Here is a 24794-nt window from a genome sequence, read left to right as displayed (position 1 = left end):
TCTGGTCCTGATCCTTGTCAGTCGTGCTGAACTTCATGTTGTCGTGTATGCCCCCCAGGCCGGAGTGGTAGGTGGTGAGATAGTCCTCGCCGTCCCCAGAGTACCTGCCCAGCCTCAGCGGGTACCCGCTGGGCTCATCCTCGACACTGAAGATGTCGTACTCTGCGTAGCGGGTGTTGTTGGATTTGTCCTCCAACACAAAGCGGACCTTGTAGATGTTCTGCCGCGTGAGCAGGGACAGGTACTCGTTGCCCAGCCAGTAATCCTGCTGCACGTTCCCAAAGCCGTACTTGTAGGTGCTCCAGGACTCCTTCCAGGTGATCTCTGTGTTGTAAGAATTTCTCTGGACAACGGTCCAGCCTTTGCCTTCGGTGTCCATGTCACACCACACCACTCGAGGGGGAGAGCCTGCCGGCTGGATGACATGGACCCCGCTGGGGCTGGCCCTGGGAATGTTGCTGCAGTCTTTGGGGAACCCTGAAATGCCATGATCAGGTTAAGAGGGCGGGAGGGAGGGGGGGAGAGAGCGCTAGCTAGCTCGATCAAATCAGCCTGGGGTAACTGGAGGCTGGGTTTTTAGAGGCAGGTCCTGTGTATTTCACAATACTACAGCCACAGAATCCGGCTCCAGATCTTACACTTTCATTTTACCAATAAAATAAAATAAGAATAGTTTCTTGCTCTGCTGGTTTTGAAGAAACCTTGAAGAGATGAATCAAGTGTAAACCAAGGCTCTGTATCCTTCCTGAGTTCGTACTGCTGAAGAAATCGTTTGGGGAGGGTGGGGGAGACGCTGCCAGATCCATCTCAGCGAATGTTAATTATGAAACCCATCAGTGACAATTTAAATGGGCGATTTCAAAGAGCCTAAGGGAGTTTGACACCCGACTGTGATTGGAATTCAGTGGGATTTGGGCACCCAACTCCCTGTGGCGCCTTTGAAAATTCCAGACATCCTATCGAGGGGCTTGTCTTTGGGGTGGAAATTGTCCCGAACTATCCTGGTAGAATGAGAGCACTGTGGTTATACTGCCCCTCCCCTCCCCAGGGTCATCCCTCGAGCCTGAGCTCCCCAGCTCCCCTACCCCCCAGACAATCCCCCTGTGTGCCCCACCCCCATAGCTGAGCCAAGGGGGAGGAGCTGCTGAGTACTGCGGGGGCAGGGGCTCAGGGCCGCCTCTGGAGCTGGCTCGGCCCCTGGCCTGCCCTGAGCAGCTCCCAGAGCCGCTGGAGGTGTGGGGAGAAGGGAATGAAAACCCCTGACAAGGAGGAACTGGCTCTCTCTGCTGCCTGGACTCTGGGGGCAAGGCTTCTAGGCATGAGCGAGAGATCCCCAGCTGTTAGCCGGGGCTAGCCCTAATATAGGAGTTGGTGAGATGGAAGGGTAGAACTCCCAGCCAATTTGGGGGGGGGGTGCCTGGTTCCCACACGCTGCCCTGCGGTTGGCACCAGCGCTCTTCAGTCACTGCCGGGGGCTTGGCAGCCGTTACCGGGGAAAGGGATAACGAAGCTGTGGAAAGCAAACAGCCAGTCGAGCAGCACCTCCCCCACCCCGGCTGGCCCATTCCCAGGCGCTGGAGGCCTGCGAATGGGAGTAGTGGGCTCACTAGCGCAGGCCGGCCTTGCGAACCCTTCGGAAAACTCAGCGTTTCTTTGGGCCCAGCGCTGGCGGGGGGGCGGGAAGGTGCATTCAGTGGATAAGTGGATCTAGGGGTGACCCCGGCATGGGGGAGAGGAGCAGAATCAGGCCCACGATGCCCTGATCTTGGATATGGCAGATGATAGAAGCTCTCCGACGGGTTCTCTACTCACCCCTCTCGACCTTCTTGTGGGCCAGGGCCCCGTTGCCCTGCACGGGGGCTACGCAAAGGAGCGCCATCATGGACAGCGCAGACAGAAGCAGGAGAGAGCTGGACTGGAACCCTGCAGGGGACAGAAACCGCTGGACATGAGACCAGGAGAGAGTTTCACAAGTGCCTAAATCACACTAGAAGTCACTGGGATTTAGGCACTTAAGTGACTTAGCCACTCTTGAAAATGTTACCCTTAGACGCTAAGGCCCAGCTGACTTGACTGCAGCCCAGCAGCCCAGAGGGGGACACGCTGCTGACACTGCAGCTGTTCTGTGGGCCCAGCTCAGGCCAGGCTTAAAGTGGGCAGAGTCGTCAGGGGCCACAGTCCTGGCCAAAAAGACTTCAAAATGGAGCCGGGTCCCTGAGGGGTGCACTGTAAGCGCTGCCCTAGCAAGGGCATGGCCATTTATTTCAGCCGGGATTAACATAGACACCCCTCCCCCGCCCCACACATGCTTTTCCCAGGCCACCTTCAGCACTCAGCGCAGGGATTCACAATGACCTTGCCGGGATCAGCAGCCCAGAGCAATCCAGACTCTTGGCCAGAAACCGGCTCATTCACCCCCCCCCCCGCCTCCTCCCCCAGGTATATCTATCCTGGCCCTGGTATTACATCTTGTGTAGCTACAGCCCACAGAACGCAGAGCACGGCATATGCAGCCCCCAATGGGAAATAGGTTGAGAACCCTACAGCAGAGGCTCACGTGTGAAGCTCCAGAGGTCCCAAGTTTGATTATAGCTGCTGCCGGCCCATGACAGTTGCAAAATGGCAGCTTTTTTTGGGGTGAGGCGGGTTGGGGCGGGGTGTGTGTGTATGTGTCAAACCAGAACAGGCTAAAGCCGCACTGTCCTCCCTTTTGGACTACATGGGGCCCCAGCTACCTTTCAGCGCCTCATGGATAAGCTACTACACCCCCATAATCATTATGCTGCTGCCTACCTGGACGATGTGGTCATTCATACCCCAGACTGGGAAACCCACCTCGAAGGTGGAGGCAGTCCTCGATACCTTCAGGCGAGCTGGCCTTACAGCTAACCCTGCTAAGTGTGCTGTAGGGTTTACGGAGGCCAAATATCTTGGCTACATTGTGGGAAAAGGTTTGGTAAAACCCCAACTGAACAAGTTAGAGGCCATCCAAAATTGGCCCCGACCACATCGCAAGAAACAAGTCCGGGCATTCCTAGGTGTGGTGGGGTATTACCGACGATTTAGCCCCCACTTTGCCACAAGGGTAAGCCCCCTGACAGACCTACTGAAAGCCCACGGACCTGATCTGTTGAGATGGTCTGACGGAGCAGAGAGAGCGTTCACAGACCTACAGACTGCCCTCTGCAGTAACCCCGTACTGATAGCCCCAGATTTTACCAAGGAATTTATCCTGCAGACGGATGCATCGGAAGTAGGGTTAGGGGCCGTTCTATCACAGATGGTTGGGGAAAAGGAACATCCAGTTCTCTACCTCAGTAGGAAACTCCTTCCGAGGGAACAAAAATATGCTGTGGTGGAGAGAGAGTACCTCGCTGTAAAATGGGCCATGGAAACGTTGCGCTACTACCTGCTCGGGCGCAGATTTGTCCTCGTGACCGACCATGCCCCTCTTCAATGGATGCAACGGAACAAGGAGAAGAACACTAGGGTGACCAGGTGGTTCTTATCCCTCCAACCTTTCCAGTTCCGTGTGCAACACAGAGCAGGGAGCCATCATCAACGCCGATGGCTTGTCACGTGTGCACTGTCTGGCGTCCCAAGCTGCCCAACCCCTTGGTGTTGAGCAGGGGGGAGGGATATGTGACAGACCCAGACCAGTGGGGTACAGAAGCCTTGTAGAAGGCAAATATACTGGCCATTGGATGAATAGTTTTCTGTTCTCTGAGTGACCAGAGCAGGGGCTGCACTAGAACAAGCAGGAACTTTCTTGAACCAATTTAAGGCAGGCAGGCTAATTAGGACACCTGGAGTCAATTAAGAAGAACCTGCTAGACTCAATTAAGGCAGGCTAATCAGGGCACCTGGGTTTAAAAAGGAGCTCACTGCAGTTTGTGGTGGTGTGTGTGAGGATCTGGGAGCAAGAGGCACTAGGAGCTGAGAGTGAGAAGGCGTACTGCTGGGAGATCCTTTTTTAAGAACATTATTGGATTTCTGTGTTTTAAGAGGTCTGTGCATGTTTTTCAGTTAGCTGGTGGCAGCAGCTGATTTCTTTTCCTTTTTTCAGTTCTTCCCCAGACAGGGGGGGAAGAGTTCGGGGGTACCCCACAGGAAGGAATTCCCAAGTGCGCCTTCCTGGGCTCTCAAAGGGGTGGCAGCATTTACCAATCCACGGCCAGGGGGATCTGTAACCTTGGGAGTTTAATACAAGCCTGGAGTGGCCAGTATTAATTTTTAGAGTCCTTGTGGACCCTCCCCCTCCCCCCCCCCCTGCACTCGAAGTGCCAGTGTGGGGAATCAGCCTTGACAGCATCCCAGCTGGGGAAGTTTCCCATTAGCCTGGCTCCCCAGACCCGGAGAGACTGGCCCAGGGCAGTGTGCAAAGCCCAGTGATACTAACGCCCACAGTGACTGTCCTGCAGCACGGGGCAAACGTCTCAGGCCCCAGAGCCTTGGTACCTCCTCTGCCCCCAAGAGGAGACTAACGAAAAATAATTCCCCGAAATGAGGTAAACAGCCCCCTGACTTGCAAAAGCAAAGAAAATACAGGAGTTGGGTCACCATCCCCTTGTGCTTAGATCAGGGGGCTGGAGCCAGGACTCCTGGGTTCTAGCCCTAGATTTGCTGCTTCCAGGGCAAATCATTGCCCTCTCTCTGTGCCCCTCTCCCCAGCCACAGACTGGGGGCAGTGAGGCTGTAGGAGTGCCAGGGGTTGTTGTGGGGTCACTCCCCGCAAAGGGAGAGGGGCGGGAAGGGGTTAATTCATGAAATCCAGAAAGTGATTAAAGTTCCCAGCTGGACAGACAAGTCCCTGAGCTCCAGGAAGGGGTCTCGGGCCTGGGGGCTGCAGGTCCGACTAGAGCTAAGGGCGCTGCTGGGACACTGTGTGTAGTGGGGGGCTGAGAGCCCCTGACCCGAACTGTGACCCCTTCACCTAGTGCCACCGCCCCCAGCCCGGGGGTGCGGCCCCCCGAGTTCCAGCCTCGGAACACACGGACCAGCTGACCCCAGAGAGGCGGGGCCAGAGACCGGCCGAGCTAATGGCGGCTCCGCCCATTACAGCCCCGGGGCCCAGGTCTCATCCCGACCCCCCCCCCGGCTCAGACATTCGGTTCCCCTTCGCCAGCCGGCCCAGCGGGTTCTGCCCAGCGACCGGTGACGGAGGCGGGGCTGCGCGCCGCTATTGGCGGGATGGTCCCCTCTCAGCCAATCCCTGCAGACTGGAGGCTCACACGGCCAGTAGCTGGGAGCTGGAGTCCGGTCTCAGCGCCCCGCGGGGTTCTCGGGTTGTGGGGCCGAGACCGGGCATGGCCCTGGCGCTGCGCCTGCTGCTGCTGGGGGCTGTAGCCCTGCCGGGGGGCCACTGCCGTGAGTATCGGGGGGAGACCCCGGGGAGGGGGGAGCTGGGTGTGGGGGGGCAGTCGGGCTGGGGGCGCAGGGAGGGGGGAGCTGGGTGTCGGGGGGGGCAGTCGGGCTGGGGGCGCAGGGAGGGGGGAGCTGGGTGTCGGGGGGGGCAGTCGGGCTGGGGGCGCAGGGAGGGGGGAGCTGGGTGTCGGGGGGGGCAGTCGGGCTGGGGGGCGCAGGGAGGGGGGAGCTGGGTGTCGGGGGGGGCAGTCGGGCTGGGGGGCGCAGGGAGGGGGGAGCTGGGTGTCGGGGGGGGCAGTCGGGCTGGGGGGCGCAGGGAGGGGGGAGCTGGGTGTGGGGGGGCAGCCGGGCTGGGGGGTGCAGGGAGGGGGGCGCTGGGTGTCGGGGGGCAGCCGGGCTGGGGGGTGCAGGGAGGGGGGAGCTGGGTGTCGGGGGGGCAGCCGGGCTGGGGGGTGCAGGGAGGGGGGAGCTGGGTGTCGGGGGGCAGCTGGGCTGGGGGGCGCAGGGAGGGGGGAGCTGGGTGTTGGGGGGCACAGGGAGGGGGGAGATGGGTGTCGGGGGGCAGCCGGGCTGGGGGGTGCAGGGAGGGGGGAGCTGGGTGTCGGGGGGCAGCCGGGCTGGGGTCCTTGTGCCAGGTGCTGCCAGGACACTGTGTGTAGTGGGGTGCTGAGAGCCACTGAACTGTAACCCCTTCATCTAATGCCAACCTCACCCAGCCAGGGGGTGAGGCTTCGTTGGGGCCAGAGCACCCATGGGTGCTGCACACGCTGACAAGCCCGTCGCAGCCCCGTGAGGGGCTCAGACTGGGAAATCCCCGGGTCCAGGCGCTGCCCAGGCTGTTTCATTCCCCACGTCTCAGGGCAGGGCGGAGCTTTCAGACACGATTCTTTCTGTTTGCAGAGCTCAGGTTGAGGGAGAGGGAGTAAATTAGCGACCCCCCCACCATAGACCAGGGTTAAATGAAGGGAAAAGGCTTCTTGGATCTCTGACCTTTCATGGCTCCCAGAAGGTTCTTCACGCTGGGTTTCACCCCAGTGCCTGGAACTCCTGAGTGTGGTTTGTCCTTGGCTACGTACGGCTAAGTTGTGTCAGCACCAGTCCAGTTGTACTCCCAGTCAGCAATGGCAATGGGTTGTATCTGTAGTGGAAGCAGGTCGTTAGAGGTGTCATCCTAGAGAGGAGATGTTAACTCCCCTCTGTCTCTGGTGGTGTTTTAGCACCCCAGGGCGAGGGGAGAGTCTAGAACCCTGGATCTGTGATTAATCAGGTCTTAGTTTGGGTGCGAGCTCCCGTTGCAGAGCACAGAACAGCTGCTGCGTTTGTACTGTTAGGATCTCCCGTAGCTGCCGGATAAAGAGCTTCCGGATCCCAGTAGGATGGGGTGAGGAGAGGGGAAGGCACATCCTGCTTTTCCTGGCATGGACTTGAATTTCCCTTGTTCTCCATGAGGCAGCAGCTCAGACGCTGGGCAGCTCAGCAGCCCGTATTGATCCGGGTGAGGGTGCGGGGTGGATTTGGGGTTTGTTTAAAATGGCTTAAGGCACATTGGTGCCCTTGTGACACCTCAGTAACAGGTGTGGTTTGACTTAAACAGGGTTAGGCCCCAGTGCAGCCTGGCCCTACTGGGTCATAGAATCATAGAAGATAAGGGTTGGAAGAGGGGAAAAGGACACTGCCCAACTTACTTGGGGTTCGCAAGAAGGCTGGCTAACCTAGTGAGGAGGGCTTTAAACTAGGTTTGTTGGCGGCGGGGGGGGGGGAGGGTAAGGAGACCAAAGCTCTGAGGGAATTGGGATACCAGGAGGAAGCAGGAGAGCACAAGAGAGGAGGACTCCTGCCTCACACTGAGAAAGCAGGACGATCAGCGAGTTATCTTAAGTGCCTATACACAAATGCAAGAAGCCTGGGAGACAGGCAGGGAGAACTGGAAGTCCTGGCACAGTCAAGGAATTATGATGTGATTGGAATAACAGAGACTTGGTGGGATAACTCACATGATTGGAGCACTGTCATGGATGGATATAAACTGTTCAGGAAGGACAGGCAGGGCAGAAAAGGTGGGGGAGTTGCATTGTATGTAAGAGAGGAGTATGACTGCTCAGAGTTCCGGTATGAAACTGCAGATAAACCTGAGAGTCTCTGGATTCAGTTTAGAAGTGTGAGCAACAAGGGTGATGTCATGGTGGGAGTCTGCTATAGACCACCAGAACAGGGGGATGAGGTGGACGAGGCTTTCTTCTGGCAACTAACAGAAGTTACTAGATCGCAGGCCCTGGTTCTCATGGGCGACTTCAGTCACCCCGATATCTGCTGGGAGAGCAATACAGCAGTGCACAGACAATCCAGGAAGTTTTGGAAAGTGTAGGGGACAATTTCCTGGTGCAAGTGCTGGAGGAACCAATTAGGGGCAGAGCTCTTCTTGACCTGCTGCTCACAAACAGGGAAGAATTAGTAGGAGAAGCAAAAGTAGATGGGAACCTGGGAGCAGTGACTATGAGATGGTCGAGTTCAGGATCCTGACACAAGGAAGAAAGGAGAGCAGCAGAATACGGACCCTGAACTTCAGAAAAGCAGACTTTGACTCCTTCAGGGAACTAATGGGCAAGGTCCCCTGGGAGACTAACATGAAGGGGAAAGGAATCCAGGAGAGCTGGCTATATTTTAAAGAATCCTTATTGAGGTTGCAGGAGCAAACCATCCCGATGTGCAGAAAGAGTAGCAAATATGGCAGGCGACCAACTTGGCTTAACAGTGAAATCCTTGCTGATCTTAACACAAAAAAGAAGCTTACAAGAAGTGGAAGATTGGACAAATGACCAGGGAGGAGTATAAAAATATTGCTCAGGCATGCAGGAGTGAAATCAGGAAGGCCAAATCACACTTGGAGTTGCAGATAGCAAGGGATGTTAAGAGTAACAAGAAGGGATTTTTACAGCTATGTTAGCAACAAGAAGAAGGTCAAGGAAAGTGTGGGCCCCTTATTGAATGGGGAGGCAATCTAGTAACAGAGGATGTGGAAAAAGCTAATGTACTCAATGCTTTTTTTGCCTCTGTCTTCACAAACAAAGGTCAGCTCCCAGACCACTGCACCGGGCAGCACGGCATGGGGAGGAGGTGACCAGCCCTCTGTGGAGAAAGAAGTGGTTCAGGACTATTTATAAAAGCTGGACGAGCACAAGTCCAATGGGGCCGGATGCATTGCATCCGAGGATGTTAAATGAGTTGGCTGATGTGATTGCAGAGCCATTGGCCGTTATCTTTGAAAAATCATGGCAATCAGGGGAGGTCCCAGATGATTGGAAAAAGGCTAATGTAGTGCCCATCTTTAAAAAGGGAAGAAGGAAGATCCGGGGAACTACAGGCCAATCAGCCTCACCTCAGTCCCTGGAAAAATCATGGAGCAGGTCCCTCAAGGAGTCATTCTGAAGCACTTGGAGGAGAGGAAAGTGATCAGGAACAGTAGCATGGATTCGCCAAGGGCAAGTCATGCCTGACTAACCTAATTGCCTTCTATGATGAGTTAACTGGCTCTGTGGATGAGGGGAAAGCAGTGGACATGTTATTCTTTGACTTTAGCAAAGCTTTTCATACAGTCTCCCACAGTATTCTTGCCAGCAAGTGAAAGAAGTATGGGCTGGATGAATGGACTGTAAGGTGGATAGAAAGCTGGCTAGATCATCGGGCTCAACAGTGATCAATGGCTCCATGTCTAGTTAGCGGCCAGTATCAAGCAGAGTGCCCCAAGGGTTGGTCCTGGAGCCGGTTTTGTTCAACATCTTCATTAATGATCTGGAGGATGGCATGGATTGCACCCTCAGCAAGTTTGCAGATGACACTAAACTGGGAGGAGTGGTAGATACGCTGGAGGTAGGAATAGGATACAGAGGGACCTTGACAAATTAGAGGATTGGGCCAAAGGAAATCTAATGATGTTCAGCAAAGACAAGTGCAGAGTCCTGCACTTAGGACGGAAGAATCCCATGCACTGCTACAGACTAGGGACCGATTTCCTACGCAGCAGTTCTGGGAAAAGGACCTGGGGGTTACAGCGGATGAGAAACTGGATATGAGTCAACAGTGTGCCCTTGTTAGCTTTTTTGGCAACATCCTTTTGGGTTGTATAAGTAGGAGCATTGCCAGCAGATCGTGGGACATGATCATTCCCCTCTATTCGGCATTGGTGAGGCCTCATCTGGAGTACTGTGCCCATTTTGGGGCCCCACATTACAAGAAGAATGTGGAAAAATTGGACAGAGTCCAACGGAGGCCAACAAAAATGATAAGGGGGCTGGAGTACATGACTTATGAGGAGAGGTTAAGGGAACTGGGCTTATTTAGTCTGCAGAAGAGAAGAATGGGGGGGATTTGATAGCTGCTTTCAACTACCTGAAACGGGGTTCCAAAGAGGATGGATCTAGACTGTTCTCAGTGGTAGCAGATGACCAAACAAGGAGTAATGGTCTCAAGTTGCAGTGGGGGGAGGTCTCGTTTGGATATTAGGAAAAAACTTTTTCACTAGTAGGGTGGTAAAGCACTGATGGGTTACCTGGGGAGCTGGTGGAATCTCCATCCTTAGAAGGTTTTTAAGGCCCTTCTTGACAAATCCCTGGCTGGGATGATTTAGTTGGTGTTGGTCCTTCTTTGAGCAGGGCATTGGACTAGATGACCTCCCAGGTCTCCTCAAACCCTAATCTTCTATGATCTTACAAAACTGGGTGACTGGGCAATAAAATGGTAGGTCAAATTCCATGTGGATAAATGCAAAGTAATGCACAGTTGAAAACATAATCCCAGTTTATACATATAAAGTGGTGGGATCTAAATTAGCTGTTACCACTCGAGAGATCTTGGAGTCATTGTGGATAGTTCTCTGAAAACATGCACTCAATGTGGAGTTTCAGAGGGATAGCCATGTTAGTTTGTTTCTGCAAAAACAAAGGGGAGTCCCATGGCACCTTAAAGACTAACAAATTTATTTGGCCATAAGTTTTCGTGGGCTGGAACCCACTTCGTCAGATGCATACACGAAAGCTTAGTCTTTTTTTTTTTTTTTTTTTTTTTTTTAATGGAGATATCCCATCTCCTAGAACTGGAAGGGACCTTGAAAGGTCATCGAGTCCAGCCCCCTGCCTTCACTAGCAGGACCAAGTACTGATTTCTGCCCTAGATCCCTAAGTGGCCCCCTCAGGGATTGAACTCACAACCCTGGGTTTAGCAGGCCAATGCTCAAACCACTGAGCTATCCCTCCCCCCAAGGTACCACAGGACTCCTCGTTTTTTCAATGCGCAGTAGCAATCAAACAAGCTAACAGAATGTTGAGAATCATTAGTCAAGTGACTGATAGTAAGACAGAAAATATCATATTGCCTCTATATAAATCCATGGTATGCCCACATCTTGAATACTGCATGCAGATGTAATCATTCCATCAGAAAAAAGAAATATTGGAATTGGAAAAAGTACAGAAAAGGGGAACAAAAATGATTAGGGGTATGGAATGGCTGCTACATGAGGAGAGATTAATAAGACTGGAACTTTTCAGCTTGGAAAAGAGATGACGCGGGGGGGGCGGGGGATATAATGAAAGTCTATTTTTCCACAGAGGTTGCGGAAGTCATGGGATCTGTGACTTCCAGCAAACTCCATGACTTCAGAACACGGCGGCCGGAAGCTGTGCGGTCCCCCTGCCACCTGTAGCAGCCGGGAGCGGTGGGGCGGCCTCCGTGGGTTGTGGGGGAACCAACTGCTCCCAGTTGCTGTGGGTGGCAGGGGGACCCAGAGCTCTGAGTGGCCTGCAGTTGCCTAGCCCCTGTGTGTGGTTTGTGGGTCACGCAGCTGAGCTCTCCATTTTGCCATGGATATTTTTAGTAAAAGTCACGGATGGGTCACGGGCTTCCGTGAGCTTTTCTTCATTGCCCAGGACCTGTCCAGGTCTTATACTACAAATATCCATGACAAAATCATAGTCTTAATCAAGACTGGTATGGAGAAAGTGAATACCGAAGTGTTATTTACCCCTTCACATAACACAAGAACTAGGGGTCACCCAAATAAATTAATAAGCAGCAGGTCTAAAACAAACAAAAGGAAGTATTTCTTCACACAACACACAGTCAACCAGTGGAACTCCTTTCCAGAGGACGTTGTGAAGGTCAAGACTATAACACGATTCAAAAAAGATCTAGCTAAGTTTATGGAGGATAGGTCCACCAATGGCTATTGGTCAGGATGGGCAGGGATGCTGTCCCTAGCCTCTGTTTGCCAGAAGCTGGGAATGGGCGACAGAGGATGGATCACTTGATGATTCCGTGTTCTGTTAATTCCCTCTGGGGCACCTGGCATTTCCCACTGTCAGAAGACAGGAGACTGGGCTAGATGCGCCTTTGGTCTGACCCAATCTGGCCGTTCTTATGTTCTGAATAAATTACAGTAAATTCTGTGCACAGCCGATGTCCTGGCTCCCACCTGTAGCTTGGACACATTCCCCTGCCCACCTTGCCTTCCCCAGCTTCAGCTCCTGCATCTCCCCTCCCCCAGTCCTCCTGCCCCACCCTCTCCCGTGACACCCCCTTCCTTTTCCCCACACCGCACTCCAGCCCTGCCCCTCCTCCTGGGCCCCCTCTCCTGCCTCACACCCCCTGTACCCCCAGTACACTGTCCCCATATGCTCCCGTACTCCTCACATGCTCCAGCCCCCCTGTACCTCCCTACCCCTTCCTCTCCTCACTCTCCCTCCAGCCCTGCCTCCTTTCTCCTTCTACCCCACCGTCTCTTTCTCCCCGGTCAGGCCGTTCTGTGAGCCCTTCCCCAGATCTCCCTCCCACAGGAGCCCTCCTAAGGGATGGCGCTGCCTCTTGCATATTGCCAGGGGCTCCTGGCAGGGTCTGGTTCGGTCTGACTCTCCCCTCCCCCAATCTCCCCCCTCAGGCCTGCACTCCAGGCGCATTTTGGACACTGTGGTGTCGGAGCCTGCCCCGGGGCTGCCCTGGTACAGCCGTGTTGTGTATGTGGACGATCAGCTCACCTATGTCTCCACCAGTGGGACGAAGAGGGCGGAGCCCTACACACTGTGGATGGCGCGGAACGAGGGTTCGGAGTTCTGGGACGAGGTGACCTGGTGGGGACAGCGCTTCCAGAAATGGTACAACGCGAGTCTGAACACCCTGAGTCAGCTCTACAACCGGACCGAGGGTGAGTGAAGGACACAACACGACCTTGGGATGCAGGGAAATGGGGTGGGGGTTGGGAGTGTGGTTGATGTAAACAGGGTGAAGGGACACCGGGATGTGTGGTGGGGATGGGGGGAGGGGACAGAGTCCGAAGGCGCATTTTCTCGCTGGAGTCAGTGTGAATGTGGGGGACAAAGGGATATGGGATGGGGGGGAGGGGCTGCAGGATGGAGGGTCCATGCGAAAGAGATTTTTTGACACCCTCCAAAGTGGGACTCTCAGATTGTCCCCTCCCCAAACAGCCCAGACTTCTGCTACCAGTCCCACTTGCAGCTGCCTCTGCTGCCCTTCGGGGGGGCCCCTTCCCACCCCCGCCCTTTTCCAGACATATATTTCCCAGACAGAGTGGCAGAGGTGTAAAAGCCAGAAGTTCCCAGCAGACCCAGCTATTCCGACCTCCTGGTGATGCAGGCGAGAGAATCGCACCCAGCGATTTCTGGACAGGGGGGTTTGTTCCTCCTGGCTACAACAGTGACTCTGTCAGACCCTAGAGCTAGAACAGGGTTCTGAGACGTCTTGTCTCAATTCCCAGATATCGAGTGATGGGGAGCCCCAATATCGACAGCCCCAAGTGTTCAGACATCACAAGTCAGACCCCCAAAATCCTGAGTTTGGCTTAAGCATTGTAAGTATTTTGGGAATAATAATGGAGCTTATTTTTATTTGCCCTCTGGTTTGAGCCCTTAGGGGACACATTTCTGGGGTTTTCCCTGCTGCTAGAAGGACTAGAAGTTACTGCTGTAAGAAAAGAGAGCTGAGACTTTCCCCTAATCCCATGAGTCCAGGAACTGGGGATTTATTAAAACCACCCACTATCATGAAACGCACAGTAAAGTCACAAGAGCAGGCAGTGCTGCATTCACCCCAGCCCTGGGGAGAAGCTGCTCACCAGTGAGCCTCCTTCATTGTTCACTTTGTCTTATTTCCAGAGTGAGTTTATCTCAGGTCAGACTCTGCAGAGTGTCATCAACTTGGGCTGGAGAGTTAGTGAGAGAATCAGCCCCTGCAACGTGCAGATTTCAGAGTAGCAGCCGTGTTAGTCTGTATCCGCAAAAAGAACAGGAGTACTTGTGGCACCTTAGAGACTAGCAAATTTATTAGAGCATAAGCTTTCGTGGACTACAGCTAAATTTGTTAGTCTCTAAGGTGCCACAAGTACTCCTGTTCTTTTTGCAACATGCAGAGACTCCCGGGCTGCCTTACTCCTGGCAGCACAAACCCAGCACGGAGCCCCCGGAGTCAGGCAGGTTCCCCTGCACACTATCGATAGACGTGTACAGAGCCGTTCTTCCTGCTCAGTCCCTGATGTGGGGGGCTGTAGTCACCTGGCCAGGCCCCCGATTGTGCTGTCTCACTTAGCACGGGAATGATCCATAAGCGTTCAGTGCCTGGCGCTGCTGAACTGTCCCTGGCCGGTGAGGGTCTCTCTGACGTAATTGCTCCTCCCTTCCTGACAGGGGACTCGCGAGTGACAATCCCTGTTTCCCCCGTGTCAGTGGTACTGGCCTGTCGCATTGGTGCTCACCCAGGAGTGTCCCCAGCCCCTTGTTGTAGCACCTCCAATCCCTCCTGGCTCCCAGCACTGACAGCAGCAATGAGAACTAATTCCTGTCCTGCCCTGGACACCTGGGTTTCTGGTGGCCCTGCCCCAGGACTAAGCGACAGCGTGGAGGGTTGCCAAGTGTCTGCCCCCCAGCCCGCCCCCTCTGTAGCTAGTTTAACCCTCTCCTGACTAGTCTCACCCATTGGTCCCCTGCTGCTGAGCCTGTCCAGCCTGACCTGTTCACACGGACACCGGCCTCCCCAGTGCTGAGAGAGGGGCTCCGCTCGCCTGCGCTGGGGAGCTGCTGTTCTGTTCCCACTGCCCCCTCCCGAAACCACTGTCCCTCCTGCCCTCCTCCCCCCATTTACCCCTCTTCCTCCCCCCGTCCTGGGGCTGCCAGATCGCCAGAGACTGTCCTGAATCCTGCATCTTGACCACCAAGTGTTCTCTCTAGCTGTGTCTGCCCCCAACCCGCACATGGGGGAATTCGGGGTCTGGTCCCTCTGAGACCTCATCGGTGCCCTGTCCCGGAGTGTGGGGGAACTCAGGGCCCTGCACCCCCGGCTTCCTGCGATTCACCATGACTCTTAGTCAGCCAGTAAAGCGGAAGGTTTATTTAGATGACAGGGACACAGTCCAAGACAGGTCTTGCAGGCACAGACCACAGGATACCCCTCAGTTAGGTCCATCTTGTGGTCCTCAGGCACCCCAGCCCCCTTGGGAGGTCAGAGCCCTCTCTGCTTACCAGCCAGCTTCCGAGACTCTCCTTCAGCGACCCCTCCCACAGCCTTTGTTCAGTTTCCCAGGCAAAGGTCTCACCTGGCCTCTAACCCCTTCCTGGGTTCTCATGTTACATGCTCAGGTATTCTCCGTTGGTCAGTGTCCCATCCCCCCATTGCCGACTATCCTAGCCACACTCCCCTGTCAGCATTCATAGACCACATTAAGAACAGTCCCAGTTCGTCACATGCCCCACCCTGCTTATCCCTGTGGAGTGCAGCACGGAGGAGAAGAGGGGTGGGTGGGGAGGGCTGACCCACCCCACTCCTCTCGGGCACCTGTCTTGGGATCTCTGCGTGTCTGTGACCAGCCGCCCTGCATCTCTCCAGATTCTCAGTGGTTCTCTCGTTACTCCATCCCTTTTCACCTCAGTTGTTTTCTCACTTTTTGACTTTAGTTGATTGGTATAAATCAGCAGCGTCCAATAGAAATTCGATGCTAGCCACACTTATGGTTTTGAATTTTTCTTATTAGCTACATTTAAAAAAAAGCCACATGCATTAGCCACAATTCAATAGCCTATTAGCCACCTGTGGCTAGGGGCGAACGTATTGGACACCACTGATATAAATAGTTAGTTGGACTCTTCTAGCAGAGTTTCTTCTGCTCCTGAAACTGGGCATGTCTCGGTCTCCGGGCTTCAAACCCGGTGCCTCCTGTGGCAAGCCCATGCCTTTGAGCGACCTGCACTCCAGCTGTCTAAAGTGCTTGGATGAGACTCCTATTGCGGATTGCTGTCAGCTCTTCCACCAGTTCAGTCCACATCTGAAAAAGGACAGGGAGGCCAGGCTGAAGTTGTGACGGGTTTGGTCACAGAGACTCCCCTTGAGACTGTCACTCCATGTCCTGGGATACCACTGAGAACAACCCTCCTACCCGAACAGGTTTCCCTCCACTCCCGTCTTGCTGAGTTAGACACACCAGTCACCTCCAGCACAGACACAGAGGTTGGGCCACAGAAACAGATTCACTCAGCCCAGGGGCTTCTCAGTTAACAGGGACTTTCCCAGCACTCAGTATTCAACCTTTTTGGGAGCCCAAACCCCAAATAAATCCCTTTTACTCTGTATAAAGCTTATACAGGATAAATTCATAAATTGTCCACCCTCTATAACACTGATCGAGAGATATGCACAACTGTTTGCTCCCCCAGGTATTAATCACTTACTCTGGGTTTATTAATAAACAAAAGTGATTTTATTAAGTATAGAAAATAGGATTTAAGTGATTTCAAGTAATAGACAGAACAAAGTAAGTAACAGAGCAAATTGAAACAAAACACTCAAGTCTAAGCCTGATACATTAAGAAACTGATTACAGGAAATATATCATCCTCAAAGATGTTCCAATAAGTTTACTTCACAGACTGGACTCTTTCCTAGTCCGGGCGCAATCCTTTCCCCTGGTACAGTCTTTGTTAGATCCAGCAGACATCTCATTTGATAAGCAGGGGTTTTCTCATGACTGGCACCCCCTTTTATAACCTTGGCACAAGGTGGGAATCTTTTCTCTTTCTGGGTCCCTGCCCCTCTTGCTAAATGGAAAAGTACCAGATTTAAGATGGATTTCACTACCAGGTGACATGGTCAAGTCTCCATTCCTCCTTGGTTGGCCCCCTTTTACACAGGAAGGCTTTCAGGTAAATAAATCATTTACCATCAATTGCCCTAATCAATGGGAGCCATCAAGTTCCCAATGCCCCATTGACGGCCCTCACCTGGTGTGACTACAACAGTGATACAAGTTTCATATTTCCCCAATTCCAGACATAGAAATAATACATGAAAACAAATAGGATGAACACACTCAGTAGATTACAAGCTTTCTAATGACATCATACAAGAGATGTTTTGCATAAAGCATATTCCAGTTACATCATATTCACATTCATAATCATATTTCCATAAAGTATGTGGAGTGCAACGTCACGATCCTTAATCCTGAGTGCCAAAGTGGGTCTCTGACCCATTCTAGACCTGCAACATCTCAAAGACTGAAGTTGTGCATTGTCTCCATCATTCCTTCCCTGGATGTAGGGGACTGGGACGCCACCCTCAATTTGAAAGATGCCTATTTCCACACCTCTATTTTCCGAGGCCACAGAAGGTTTCTCGGGATCGTTGTGAACCAGACTCATTGCCAGTTTACCATCCTCCCGTTCAGCCTGTCAGCAGCCTAATGGGTCTTTATGAAATGCTGGTAATAGTGGCAGCCTTCCTGAGAAGGTGAGGGGTGCATGTGTATCTGTACCTCAGTGACTGGCTGGTCTATGACCAGTCCAATCCCAGGTGAAAGCCAGCATCCACCTCGTCCAAACAACCTTTCGAGCACTGGGCCTGCTGATAAACGAGCAGAAGCCAGCACTCCTCCCGGCTCAGAGGATAGTGTTTATCGGAGCGTTGCTCGATTCTACCCAGGCCAGAGCCTTCCTCCCAGGAGCCCACTTCCAGTTAGTGTCGTCACAGGTCAAGGCCCACTCAGGCTGTTGGGTCACATGCCTATACGAGGTGTGGTATGCGAGGTTGCACCTCAGACCCCTACAGGCTTAGCTGGCCTCAGTGTACCAGCCAAACAGCCATCATTTGGACTTGGTGCTCACAGTGCCTGCCCATCTTTGGCACCTCACAACACAAGGTCAGTGGTCCCAGCAGCAACTCTTGCTATGGATAAACGTCAGAGAGCTCAGAGCGGTTGGCCTAGCATGTCAGGTGTTGTTACCCACCATTGCAAGCAAAGTGGTGCAAGTTCTTACAGACAATATGGCAGCCATGTTTTACATCAACAGGCAGAGAGCGGCCTGCTCTTCTCCCCACGGTGTCAGGAGGCCATTTGCTTGTGGGAGTTCTTCATAAAGCACTCAATCCACCTCAAAGCTTCTCCCCTTTCGGGAGCCCAGAACAAGCTGGCAACTCAGATCTTCTCACCATGAATGGTCCCTATGCCCCAACATAGCAAGGACCATTTTCCAGTGGTGGGTACTCCCCTTGTAGACCTGTTCATGACCAGACAGAACAGGAAATGTCAGCCGTTCTGCTGTCTGCGTGACTGCAACCTGGGCTCACTCACAGATGTCGTCTTACTCCCTTGGAGAAATCACCTGTTCTGCGCCTTTCCCCTCTCCCCCCAATTCCTTTTGTGCACAAGATCTTGCTGAAGATCAAGAGCGAAGATTATTCTCATAGCCTCAACCTGGCCACATCAGCACTAGTGTGGCTTATTTCTAGACCTGTCAGTAGCAACTCCAATGCCGCTCCCTCCCCTTCTGGACCTGATCTCGCAAGATTGCGGCCAAATGCTCCATCTGCCTGACGGGTCCATGTTTAAACCTGCAGAACTGGCCTGTTCGGAGCAGGTCTGCTAGGTTTTGCTAGGCAGTAGGAATCCGATTACCAGAGCTACTTACCAAGTGGAAGCGTTTCTCCATTTGGTCTACCCTGCAAGGCCTCTCACCGGGGTGCCAGAATCTCCCTATGAGTGGGGAGGGCTACCGGTGCTGAAACTGTGACTCTGCCTCTTCCCCAATTCCCCTCCCCCCGCTTCACTTCTTCTCAGGCTCTGCCCACTCCTCCCCTTCCCCTCTCCCCGCTCTCACCTGCTGCTAATGTGGCAGGGCCATGGCCCCTTGGTCCCCCTGTTCCGGCACCCCTGCCTCCTCACCCACTGAGTCATCTTTCAGATGAAGCAGATACTCCAGAACCGTCTGGGAACAGCCAGGTCTAGCGATTTCATCTGTTAAGGTACACCTAGGAGCGATCTCCGCATTCTACCCCTGCTGGGTGGTCAGTCAGGTTTTTCACATGAAATGTCCATTCCCTTCCTCGAGGGCTTTGAAAGGCTGTACCCACAAATCTGGGAACCCATCTGTGATAAATGAGGGGGGGTAGCACCCCAACCATTCAGTAGCTATAGAATCCTCCTTAGCAGCTGTACCCTAACTGCCTTACCTGTAAAGAGTTAAGAGGTAATCTTAAAATGAGTTGGCACCTGACCAGGGGAACCAGTAAGGAAGCTGTACCCTCTCAAATTGGGAAAAAGTGCTGGGTGTGTGGGTCTTTTGCTCTCTCGGCTGCAGAGGGACAGGGCAGTACTTATGCCGTAAAAAGCTCTGGGCCAGGTATGAAAAATCATCAGGATCATACCTAGAAACTACTCATTTGGAACCACCGATATGGAAGTTGTCAGGGTTCCCTCCCCACTCTAAACTCTAGGGTAAAGATGTGGGGACCCGCATGAAGAGCTCCTAAGCTTTTTCTACCAGCTTAGGTTAAAACCCCCAAGGTACAAAATTCCCTGCACCCTGAGAAATGCTTCTCTCACTGCCACCATCAAGTGTTTTAAACAGGAATCCACGAAAGGAACCATTTGAAGTTCCCCTTCCCCCCCAAAATACCCTCTCAAGCCCGTACACCCCCTTTCCTGGGAAGCTTGAGAATAATCTAACCAATTGGTTACACAGTGATCTAAAAACCCACTCCCGGGGTTTTAAAACCATAGAAAACAGTCAGGTTCTTAAAAGAAGGATTTTATTAAAACAAAGAAGGTAAAATCATCTCTGTAAAATCAGGATGATAACTATTTTACAGGGTACTCAATTTCCAAACTCAGAGGGATTCCCCCTCTGGACAAAACCTTAAAGTTACAGAAAAAACAGGAATAACCCCTCCCTCTAACACAGGGAAAGCTCACCAAGCAAAACAAACAGAAACCTACTCGCAATGCTGACTAAACTTACTTTAGAAAAGTGAGGTTTGGTGAGAAGATGACTGGTTGAGGAGATTGATTTTCTGCAGGGACTGCTTGTCTCCCAAGATCACTCTGACTCAGACAAAGAGCCATACACAAAGTCTTCCCCCCTCCCAAGATTTGAAAGTGTCTTGTCCCCTTATTGGTCAGATGCCAGCCAGGTCAGGTGTCAGTCTGGCTACCTGAATTTCTTAACCCTTTACTGGTAAGAGGATTGTATAGCACTGCATCAGACACTCTCCCCCGTCCCTTTATTTTTATGACATTAGTAGAACAAGAAATGTTCAGGTAGACACCATTAGGCTGATCTCTTTTTATGACTTGTGGATTCCTGTGTGCTAACCCCACGTGCTTTTGTTTTGTTGTAACCTTTAAACTGGATCCCAAGAAAGCTACTCTTGGTGATTAATCCTTGCAGTTGCTCTTTTAAGATCTAGCAATAACCTAAGTTTTCCAAGGGTGTTTTCTTTCTTTTTTTAAATAAAGTTTCCTTTTTGTAAGAACATGACTGGATTTCTGTGTCTTATGAGGTAAAGAGGTTGTGCATATATTAATCAGCCACTACAACCGCTGGGTTCTCCTTTTCTTTTGTTTCCTTTCTTGGCTTTCCCAAAGAAGGGGTGGAAAAGCCAAGGGGCCCCTGAAAAACTTCCCAAGAGAGTTCTTCTGGATTGGCAAAAGGCAGATTTTCACTTGGGTGGTGGCAGCATTACCAGCCTGGAGTGGCCAGTATTAATTTTTCGAGTCCTTGCACGCTCCCACCTTCTGCACTCGAAATGCCAGAGTGGGGAATCAGCCTTGACAACATCCCCCTGGGGGACTTAAACCTGGTCATGTCAGAGCTCACGGGGCCTCCCTTTGAGGCTCAAGCATTGTGCCCTCTGTTGGACCTTTCCTAGAAGGTCGCCTTTCTGGTAGCAATTACCTCAGTCAGGAGGGGCTCGGAGATTAGAGCTCTTATGTAAAACCTCCATATACAGTGTTCTTTAACGACAAGGCAGTGGCGTAGCCAGGTTAAGAGCACAGGGAGCGGAGCTAAAAAAGGCACCGGGAGCAAAAAGTGTCGGGAGAAAAAAAGGCGCCGGGAGCAATAAAAATGCTCCACTCAGTCAGTAGCGCAGGAGCAAAAGGCGTCGGAGCACAAAAAAGGCACAGCTTCTGCTCAGTGGGGGAGCGGCCGCTCCCCCTGCTCCCCCCCAACCCGGCTACGCTACTGCGACAAGGTACAATGTTGCCCCCACCCTGTGTTCCTCCCAAAGGTAATCTTGGAGTTTCATAGTAATCAGGGTATTTTCCTGCCCATTCCCTTCCTCAACTCGCACAAGAATAGGGAGGAATGACATCTCCACCCTCTGGATGTTAGGCAGGTGTCCTAAGCTGATCCATAAATCCACACCGCTCTGATAGGATGAAAACCCTACCCCTTTTGGCTCAGAGAATTTCATTGTGGATTACATTGTGCATTCACATGTGCTACGAGCAGGCAGGTGTCCCACCACCTGCCTTCCTTGCGGCCCATTCTGTGAGAGCACAAGCTTCCTCAGTGGCGTTCATGGCCCAGGCCTGATCCAGGACATTTGCAGAGCAGCGACCTGGGCGTCAATACATACTTTTTCTTCCAACTACGCCATTACCCACCAAGTGAGAGATGACACTGGGTTTGGTTGGGCAGTATTGTAATCCATGTGTCCATGAACTCCGAGCCCACCTCTTACGGTATTGCTTGGGAGTCCCCGAACGTGGAAGGGACATGTGCAAACAGTTGAAGAAGAAAAAATGGTTACTAACCTTTCTGTAGCTGTTGTGGAAAACATTAAAAGTAACAAGTGATTAGTGATTTTTGGGTGTCTGATGTTCAGAGGCCGGGTGCTCCCACTTTCTGATCAGGCCCCTTTAAAGGGTCTCAGTTAGGCACCCAAAATCACTAGTCATTGCTGAAAATCTTGGCATTTACCTCGATGTATCTAATGCAGGGTGAGGGAGGGGTGAAAATATTTGGGACCCTGTGTGAGTTATTTTTGTGCCCCAACATTCTACCCAGTTTGCCAAGCTAGGGGTCTGATCCTTTCCCCACTTTCAGTCTTCCTCGTGATCCCCACGCTGTTCTCTGTTCACCACAGCCTCTCTCCTGCTCCCCTAAATTCTCCTTCCTGTCCCCATCCCCCTTCCCTCCCCCCAGTCTCCCTCCCTGCCTCCTATCAGCCCAGGGGTGGCTCCATTAACTGAGTCTGCTCTTGGTTGTGTGCGAGATGGGGGCCGTTGTTGTGAAGATTAGCCTGGCTGTAGGAAAATGGTGGCTAGCTGAACTAAGGGCTGTCAGTGGCCTGATCCTCACAGGGAATCACCTTGAGACAGTGGCCATGTGAAAAAGAGGCCAAGCATATGAAGTTGGTTCTTTGCCATTCCTAGACTGAGTTGGGGGCACGGAGAAGATGGGGCAGGGAAACAGAGTGACCCTGGGCATTCTTTGAGGTCATTAAACCAGAGCAGAGGTTAGTGTGGGGGACAGACCTGTACCCCCTCCTCACAGGGGAATGGGGGTACTGTCAATGACGGAGGTGGGGGACCAAGTGACCCTGAGGATCCTGCAAAGTTAATACAACCAGAGCAGAAGAGAGTGGGGTACAGACACCCTGAACTCCCTCTCTTCTCCAGAATGACCCTGACTACAAGAACTGGGGGGGATCCTCAGAAAGCAGAAGAGAGCTGGAGGGGATAGATCCCTGCAATATCCGGAGTACTCCCTTTGGGGTTGTGCCACCCTGCTCCCCCTGCAGGGAACATACAAGAACAAGCAGCAGTGAGGTACTCCTTGAAGGTTGTGAGCTCTCTGCAGTGGGGGCTCTTTAGTGTACAAGACCCAACAGATGGAGAGGGCGCCCCCTGCGGGTTTGGGTTCCCCCCTGAAAGGAGCTGGGAGGGTGTAGGACCCAACAGCATAAGTGGGAACCCCATTTCTCAGGGGAGGGAGGGCCCAGTAGCAAGAAGAACCACTGGGCTACCTGCAGTGGGCTCTTGGTGAGATTTTCAGAGAGAGACTGCTTCTGACCCTCAGCTGTGTTTCAGGGTTTCACATCATCCAGACGATATACGGCTGTGATCTCCGGGAAGACAACAGCATTCAGGGGTTTTACCAGGATTCATATGACGGACGAGACTTTCTTACCTTCGATAAGGAGACCATGACTTGGGTAGCAGCAGATATTGGGGCTCAGATCACCAAGAGGAGATGGGAGGCTGAAGTAAATGACAACCAGCAGTGGAAACGCTACGTGGAGGGGAATTGTATTTCCTGGCTAAGGAGTGCTCTAGAGTACGGGAAGGAGACTCTACAGAGGAAAGGTAAGGCGGGAGACAAGCCCCACCTAGAGGGACACTACTGGCTACATCTCCATTCCCCAGCCCCAGTTCCAAACTGGAGCAGGTGGGTAGGGGGATATTCAGCGAACCTTGCACCAGGGATAGGTGGGGAAACAACCCCTTCCCCATCAGTTCTGCTGGAAAAAAAGATAAGAAATTGAAAATGTTAAAAGCAGTTCACTGTAGAGAAGCTGCATCTCCAGAGCCACTTGACCAAATGAGCGCAACTTCACATCACAAATTCTACCTCTTCCTCTGATGTGACACAGCCGTTATCAAGGCAATCTGCCTGTGCTTGTGCATGTTAGAGCACTCTGCTTAATTATGGAAGTGCCACTTCTATGGACACCAGCTTCATTCACCATGTAATTCTTCCCCATTCACTGTCTGTACCATCATATTTCTTGTGTTGCCCCCAGCCCGTGTTCCATCAATGATGGTAGCTTTGTCCTTGTTGCCAAACTTCTCCTACAGTCATTTATGTGCTTCCTTCCATGCCATTCCCTACATGTGGAATTGCCCTCCCCATACTAACCTGGAAGAAGGCTCCCCTTGTCCTTAAAGATTTCCCCCTCAAGACCTACCTTTGCTGCAACACTTTCATACTTACTTTTCGATTCTTTTATCAGTAAGACACCAGATAATCACACTCAAATTTATTACCAAAGCTTTTTAGTTAAAGATTAATCACAAACATAGAAGGGAAGAGGTTAAATGCTTTAACACTCCAACTCAGGAGGACAGTCTGCTTCAAAATGTTAACTCACTATTACCCGTTTATGTACCTTGTCTGTTACCATATACACACATTTCCCAGATTAGTTAGCATCATTACACACCCTGATCTTTCCCTTCCCAAACAGTTTGCACTTGCTGTTCAAGGTTACTTGAAATTTCTACCCAGTTTTTTGCAACAATTATACTAATTGCTTATTTCTCTCACAAACCTCAGCAGAACATTATCTTGTCCTTTGCCATCTTTACAAATGCCAACAAGAAAAATCCATACACAGCATTGTAATGTGTATTTCAGTGCCAGGGGGCTGGGAAACTGATTTTTCAACATTAGCATAATTCCTTTTGAAATCCGTAATATTGGGGTAAATAGATTTGGTAACAACCTACAAGAAATTAGCCAATTCATATTAGCTCGTTTGAGGGGCAATTTAGCACTGTGTGTCACTTTTTGTTTAATTGGCCCTTTCCATCTCTAATTGGTCAGTTTATTCAGTCCAGTTTTTGCTCCCTGGCCAGGGCAAGATTCTCCTCTCTTTCAAATCCAGGGACTGAGAGGAGATGGGTACAAACCTAGTGTGTGATTGACACCTGTATCTGGAGTTTAGTGAAGCCTGTCAAGGTATTTGTGTCTCTGTGGTTTGGAGCAGAGGCCAGGTCAGGGACCTGGATTCAGGATTCACCGTTGCTGATGCTGTGAATTCGGCACAGAAATCCTCTAACATGATGGTTCTCTCTCATCAGAGGGATTCTGTCTCATGGATTCTCATCCTCTCCCACTGCTCGGGTCTCAGAATTTCATGCTGCAAAGCTCTAGAAAATGCTGCCTGGATTAGAGCTTGAAAACACCTCACTTGAGTTTCTTCTTTTTCCCAGTGTGCCTAACAGCTAGAGTGAGCGACAGGTCATCTCATGACGGCCTCACCACCCTCTCCTGTAAGGTCAGTGGATTCTACCCCCGGGACATCACCGTGACCTGGCTGAAAAATGGGGAGAGCAGACAGCAGGAGACCTACTCTGAAGGCATCCTACCCAATGG

At 52.1% G+C, this 24794-nt stretch overlaps 2 protein-coding genes across 2 annotated transcripts in view; one reads left to right on the top strand and one right to left on the bottom strand.

The window, feature by feature from the left end:
- Positions 1–19744, bottom strand: part of LOC135977702 (fibrinogen-like protein 1-like protein) — a 30639-nt gene extending 10895 nt beyond the window's left edge. The window contains exon 1 of the mRNA XM_065578950.1: positions 19650–19744. The gene's annotated coding sequence lies outside the window, so the exon portion shown is untranslated. The remainder of the gene's footprint in view (positions 1–19649) is intronic.
- The window catches only part of LOC135977708 (class I histocompatibility antigen, F10 alpha chain-like), a 17609-nt gene continuing 3824 nt past the window's right edge, over positions 11010–24794 (top strand). The window contains exons 1-4 of the mRNA XM_065578956.1: positions 11010–11088; positions 12293–12556; positions 22727–23002; positions 24632–24778. Coding sequence (XP_065435028.1) covers positions 11010–11088; positions 12293–12556; positions 22727–23002; positions 24632–24778 — 766 coding nt within the window. The remainder of the gene's footprint in view (positions 11089–12292; positions 12557–22726; positions 23003–24631; positions 24779–24794) is intronic.

The sequence above is a fragment of the Chrysemys picta genome, unplaced genomic scaffold (genome assembly GCF_011386835.1).
Source record: "Chrysemys picta bellii isolate R12L10 unplaced genomic scaffold, ASM1138683v2 scaf15, whole genome shotgun sequence".
NCBI classification, from domain to species: domain Eukaryota; kingdom Metazoa; phylum Chordata; order Testudines; family Emydidae; genus Chrysemys; species Chrysemys picta.
The sequence above is the reverse complement of the archived record's forward strand: the minus strand, read 5'-3'. Positions and strand labels throughout refer to the sequence as shown.